A 6887-nucleotide genomic window follows, 5' to 3' on the forward strand; every position below is an offset into this window, starting at 1 on the left:
ACTGTCATACCACAGTTCTCCCTTCATTCCAGTATTTATTTTTAGCAGTCTTTGATCATTTCCTCAGAAACTAGTTTTCTCATCCTTTATTTCATTCAATTTTACAAACAAAAACCCTGCATCCACTCCCACAAGTTCCTTCAATTCTTATTTGGCTAACCAAGACCACGCCCTTGGTCAATTTTCTTTTAGGGGGACTTTGAGAAGAGTATTTATTCGTTAGGACCAGTGATCATTGCTTATGATATAATGCTCATGTGTACATGCAGCTAAGTTGAGCAATGATGGCATATTTCGATACTGACCTATCTTTTGCTTAATCAAATTTCTTTTGAAGTTCTGATTCTGTAGGTTCCTGAGAGAGAGGCAGATGTTGTGTGCCAAAGAGACTAAATGTGTCTTCCTTTTCATTTTCATTTCAGCACTTGTAACAAATGAAATCAAGCTGTTCAGAAAGGATTTAAGGAAGCACTGGGAAAATAATGCTTTTCAATTTAGGGAATTTGTTTTAAAAGAGAAGGAACTGAAAACACCAATATCAAGAGCAAATTGAAAATCATAATAGTTTTCAAATAACGTCAAGACGGAAGTCTATGTCTCTTTCACAAGATTCTAATTTTCATGTTCTGTACTTTGTGCCTTCCAATTCTGTTCATTACTTCCTTGCAGAAACATTAAACAAGAGACCATATCAAAACACAACCCACTTTCAACAACTTATTTTCAAGCTCCACAAGACCAGAGAGATAAATACCTGAAAATAGTATTCTTCTCTTGCCTTTCTTAGACTCCTAACACTCCAGCTTCTCCTCCCTTAAACAATTTGCAAAAGGGATCTCAAGGGATGGCCTCTCCAGTTTACTGGAGTCTAGATTCATCCCCCAACTCGTGTACCTGCTAAGTAAAAACGGCTCCAGCACACACTCAGGGGGCCTCTGGTTCTGCCTCTAAGAAAAATCAGTCACGATGACGAGAGGGTGGGCCTGAGCTAGGGGGAACAGGGAGGGCTAAGTGTAATTCAGAACAAGTTTCCTCCTAAGTCCAGAAGCCCTTCAGCTCTTTTTTCTCATTGAAAAGCGGGAGAATTGGGAGGACGGGCCCCATGTCCCTACAACGCCCCCCAGCGCGGACCAGAGGTCACAGAAATGTCAGCGCAGCCCATTTGCTCGAAGGAGCAGCAGCTCCGCCACTCCTCCTGTTCTGCTGCTTGCCACCCACGCAGGAAGCCTCCTTACTGACCCACCCCGCTCTAAACAGAGGTTAACCTTCTCCACACTTAAGGAAGAAGAAGAAGAAAAAAAAAAAAAAAAAAAAAAAAAAAAGCTGTGTCAATGACAGGAGCCTCAGTGTGCCGCAGGTAAAAAGTCATTTTCAGTTCTAACATGAGTTCTTTTGATTCTCGCATCCTCTAAACGCTCATCCATTGCTCCAACTAGATCTAGAAGACACCTCTGTGAATTCCCAATGTCCTCTCCCGTCACCCTCCCACTCCAGTGTCCCTGGACCCCAAACTCCTTGCCCACAAAGTGCCCACAGCTTGCCACCCATATCCCTTTCCTTCCCTAACGAAATGAATGTGTTTTAAAATCGTCGACCATTTGATACAGCCCCTAAGAGGCTTTGCCAAGAGACTCCCGGCAGCACCACAAGGCTAACTGCTTTCCCCGGGATTCTGACCCCCATTAACTAATTCCTCGGCTCCCTTCGCCCGCGAGCTAGAAGGCCGGGCTGCGCTGGGTGGGATGCGTGTGCGCGCTTTGGGGCGGGGGGTAGCGGTGGCGGCCGCGACGACAGGGGTGGGGGTGGTACCCGGGGTCCCCCATCGGCCCCCAGAGCTCGGGCCCCTAATGAGCTGCTGAAAGGGAGCGGGCTCCGGTGCGCGTGGCTCGAAGGCCTCCCGGAGTCCGGGGCGCCCTGATTGGCCAGCTGCGCCTCGCGACCTCCATTCATTAATAAATTAGCGGCACGCTCCAGCCGAGCGCGAGCCACCAATCACAATGGACAGCGGCCGCGACAACAGCCGCAGCTTGAGCCGCTGCCGCCGCCGCGGCTTGGGCAGCTCGGGATGCAGCCTGGAGCTCCAACAGGAGCTTTAGAACCATTTTATGCTGATTAGATAAAGGGGGAAGGAGAGGTGGGGGTGGTGGGAGGAGGAGGATGGATGGCAGGTCCGCGGGAGGAGGGGAAGGGGCTAAAGAAAGAGAAAGAAATGAATGATGATAATGCAATGAAAAGAATAAGCCGGGGAGGGAAAAGCGGGGGATAAGGGGGGTCAGGACAGGAGGGAGGAGGAGACGGCGAAGGGGGGAGGGTGCGGTGAGGTGGGGGCCCGGGGGCAGATCTGATTGTTTTCTTGGTGGTATATAAGGGGTTTTAAGGAGAGTCGTGTGCCAGACACGCAGCCACTGAACCACAAGCAGCTTCGCTTTAACTGGAGTGCCTGGAAGTCGCGTGCCAAGAGCCGCACGGCCAGGGACTGACTGACAGACAGACACGCACCACCACCACAACACACGAGACCCGGGCGGGCTGCCGCCGCCGCCGGGGCTCTTGGCAAACTCGCCCGTCAGAGAGGTCCCCTGCAGAGCCGCGCCACAGTAGCGCCAGGGCTGCTGCTTTCCAGAGGAGAGAAGGACACGGCGTTGCTCCCGGCTGCGGGGAGATTCCAGGCACACGCCAAAGCAATAGTTAGGCTGCCGCACATTTAGAGCCAACTAGGTAAGTATCCACGCGGTGGCTTTCAACCTCGCAGCCTGTTTCCTGCACTTAGTAGAACCACGCCTGCACGCCCTCTACTCCCCGCAGTATTTCTGTTGCTAAGCCCGCAGAAGACTACTAACTAGGTTTCCTCCCCCAACTGTGTTCCTCCTTCGTGCCCTTCGGGGTCTGTCATTGCGGGTGCGCACACGGGGCACGCACCAGTGACGGAAAGTGTCTGTTTGTGTAGGTACATCTCATTTGCCTTTTTCTCCTTCCCTGCTCTCTTCTGTAGGATGTTCGTCAAATCCGAGACCTTGGAGTTGAAGGAGGAGGAGGACGTGCTGGTGCTGCTCGGCTCGGCTTCCCCAGCCTCAGCGTCCCTGACCCCGCTGTCGTCCAGCGCTGAGGAGGAGGAGGAGGAGCTGGGCGCATCGGGAGGGGCGCGTCTGCAGCGTGGGGCGGAGGCCGTGCAGGGGGCGCGGGGCAATTCAGCGGCGGGTGCCGAGGGCTGCAGGCCCGCACGGCTGCTGGGTTTGGTACACGAGTGCAAGCGGCGCCCCTCCCGAGCGCGGGCAGTCTCCCGCGGCGCCAAAACTGCTGAGACTGTGCAGCGAATCAAGAAGACCCGCAGACTGAAGGCCAACAACCGTGAGCGCAACCGCATGCACAACCTCAACGCGGCGCTGGACGCGTTGCGCGAGGTGCTCCCCACGTTCCCCGAGGACGCCAAGCTCACCAAGATCGAGACGCTGCGCTTCGCTCACAACTATATCTGGGCGCTCACCGAGACCCTACGTCTGGCGGACCACTGCGGGGGAGGGGGCGGGGGCCTGCCGGGGGCGCTCTTCTCCGAGGCGGTGCTGCTGAGTCCGGGAGGCGCTAGCGCCGCGCTGAGCAGCAGCGGAGACAGCCCATCGCCCGCCTCCACGTGGAGTTGCACCAACAGCCCCGCGCCGTCCTCCTCTTCGTCCTCCAACTCCACCTCTCCTTACAGCTGCACTTTATCTCCCGCCAGCCCCACAGGGTCAGACATGGACTACTGGCAGCCCCCACCTCCCGACAAGCACCGCTATGCACCTCACCTCCCCATAGCCAGGGATTGTATGTAGAGCTGCCATCTCTGCTACCCAAGCCAGGGCCATAGTGGGTTCTCTTTCCTGGTCCCAATCAAACTCTCCTCCCACTTCTCCCCTGCCCCCACTTTCCACTCCTTGGAAACCACCTCACTTCATAGAGAAGATGTAGCCGTTGTAAGTTTTTCGGTTTGTTGTTGCATTCCTAGGCTTTGGGGTTAACTTCGTTCGTCTGATTTATTGAAGGTGTGATGAGTCAAAGAGGAGAGTGGCGTTTGGGGGGGGAGGCGCTTCTTGAGACTAAAAGGACGCTGTGAAGAGAGAGGGCGGCATACCTAACGAACTTGCAGAGTGAAATGACGCTCCTCCCCTCTCTCCGAAACCACAGAGGAGCAACTCCGTGCAGTTCGTGTGAATCTCCCAGGGGGAATGCAACTGGTTCCTGTGATCTTTTCACCTTTGCTTCTACATAGAGATGTTAATGTCGAGTAGAAAGAAATGGATCTTAGCATCTGAATGATTTTATCGGTAATAATATTATCCACAGATTTGCAATGGCTGGCATCTGCTTTATTCCCATTGCTGTCTGCAGGCTGTGGGAATTTCACCTGTCAAACCAAACTTTCCCTTTCTGATGTGCACTTTGTTCTTTTTCCCAGATTCGTCACAATGCCTATTGTTCCGTCCTTCTCTTTCCTTTTTCTTCCCCATTTTGCCATCTGTCTCTTATGATTTATAAGGGGGGAAAAACTTGTTTTGTTAGAGGGCCAGGTTAGAAGTCATTGTATAATTTGTAGGCTTTGTAATGATTGAATGCAAGCGTGGAAATTTAGGCTGAACTCTCTATCAAAAGGAAAAATGTGGAGGAAAAGGGAAAAATCGGGAGGGAGGATTGCTTCATGCATTATTTATCTCGACCTTTTAGGGGAGAAGGAACTCCTCCATTCTTTCAAGAGATTAAAAATAAATCAACAGTCTGAAAACCTAAGCAGACACGGAGCATTATCTGAATCAGCCACACACGTGTTCTCTTCTATTTATTATAAAGAAAAATTTCATGGGAAAAGTATGTATTTTTTTGTATATTCCAGAGAGTTTATTCTAGTATGTATTTACATCTTGAAGAACAAGAACATTGTTCTTGTGATTAAGCTATAAATAAAGTATCTAATTTTCATAAGTTTTGTGTGTTGTATTCTAACTTTCTCTGACTTATGTGACTTTTAGACACCGAATAAGTTGTGTTTTTTTCTGAAATCCGCCCCCCCCCCCACCGTGTCAAATTGAATATAGCACTTGTATTTGGTGGCAATGTTTGGTGTGATGTTTCATTAAGAAATTATGAGAAGCTGAAATAACAGTGTTCCTTACTTCCAATACAAACACAAATGAGAAATCAATTTCTGAACAAAGTGAGCAAAAAAGAGCAGAGAGGAACTTGAATGATAATTAAATTACAATAAGTTCCACAGTTGAAAACCTTGGCTTTAAAATATAAGTTGAAATTTCTTGGTGGAGGATGTAGAAATTTGTTTTTTACATATCTTTTTGGCTTCAGTTTTCATCTGTAAACTGTAGGGATTGGAAAATGATCCCTGAGCATCCCACATCCAGCTCTAACACCTATGATGTAACAGATAAATTCATTATTGAAAGTCGATTTTGTATTAGCTATTTTAACAAGCTAGTTAGTTTGAGAAACAAACTCCTGGGTGGAGGGAAGAGAATCAGAGTGAGGTCGAATAAAAAGAATATACCTGGAAGAAATAGCTCTGCTCTCTAACATTTGTTCAAATAATACCTAAAACTTCTTAAAAGAGGAAGCAAAAATGAAATGATGTAACTTGCATTTCAATCTTCAATGCAGTCATGAATGACCTTTGGTTGACCTTGGTTTTAAAATGACCGGAGATAAAGTGGACCACATTCTAGGATTAAGCTGCTTGGGGGAGGGTGTCTATGAAACCACCAGCTTAAAAAACAAAACAAAACAAAGCAAAATCATGTTAGTTTTAAAAAATATATATAGTATATGTGTATATATATGTGTGTGTATATATATATATATATATATATATATATGGTGTATATGTGTATATATATATGGTGGTTGCTCAAGGTACCCAACCACCCATGAATGTCTACTGCTTTGAGCTAAATCCTCCACTCCTTTGTATAAAGTAATTATTTTTCTTGAGATGTCTGTCTGGGATTGCTCCTCCTTTCTATCCACAGGAAAATATTCAGGGTTTAACATTTTAATGATTCCATTTTTATCAAAGGAAGAAACAACCCAAGGCTTTTGTTTAGCTTTCTTACTGAACATAAGAGGGACCTGTTAGAAAATCTTAATTTAAAGATCATATTATTCTTAGCTAACAATAAATCATCTGTTATGGGGAGAAAGTAATATTTCTGTTATTCACATTTTTGTTTTAAGTATTAGACAGCCAAGTCGAGCAAGCAAAGGACTTATGAAAGTTTGAAAACATCATAGTTTGATGCCAAGCAATGCCTGTTCCATAGGTATACTTAATTTTTTCTTTTTAAAATGTTTTTATGTGTTCTAATTGGTTATACATGACAGAAGAATGCATTTTGACATACTGTACCGAAATGGAGCATAACTTCTCATTTCTCTGACTGTACATGGGGCTGAGTCATATCAGTAGTGTAATCGTACATGTATATAGAGTAAAATGTCTGTCTCATTCTACCATACTTTCCCATCTCCATCACCCCACTGGTATACTTATGATGAAATATTGTACCTCCTTTGGAAACTTGCTCATGAAACAGTTGACGGCACAAGTCTGTGGGGTCAGAACCTGGGGGCAGTTAGTTTTCCAACCATGGAAATACTCTCCAGTTAGAGAGGCCATCCTTTAAACAGGTGATTCTAAGGACTTAGTTGGAGAGATAGGGATGGGTAGATGACCCAATAATCTTAGCTCTGACTAAGTGTAATACAGCTAATGACTCAACTCCTAGCTTAGCAGAATCTGGTAGACATCTGTACTCAGTTTCTCCAGGCCCAGAGAATTGTCGACCTTCTCAAAGCCAGAGTTTGCAGGTCCCCATACGCACCAGTAGCATGTTATGCATGCCAGAGGT

The 6887-nt window shown here is 47.1% G+C and overlaps 1 protein-coding gene across 1 annotated transcript; it reads left to right on the forward strand.

Annotated features, from left to right (window-relative positions):
- Positions 1-2993: 2993 nt before the first annotated feature.
- Positions 2994-3809, forward strand: Neurog2 (neurogenin 2). The gene has a single exon (XM_047565808.1). The coding sequence runs from the start codon at positions 2994-2996 to the stop codon at positions 3807-3809; it is 816 nt and encodes a 271-aa protein (XP_047421764.1).
- Positions 3810-6887: the final 3078 nt, after the last annotated feature.

The sequence above is a fragment of the Sciurus carolinensis genome, chromosome 10 (assembly GCF_902686445.1).
Source record: "Sciurus carolinensis chromosome 10, mSciCar1.2, whole genome shotgun sequence".
Classification (NCBI taxonomy): domain Eukaryota; kingdom Metazoa; phylum Chordata; class Mammalia; order Rodentia; family Sciuridae; genus Sciurus; species Sciurus carolinensis.

What these genes read in the sequence shown, in the direction of transcription:
- Neurog2 (XM_047565808.1), top strand. Translation starts at nt 2,994, where the DNA reads ATGTTCGTCAAATCCGAGACCTTGGAGTTGAAGGAGGAGGAGGACGTG.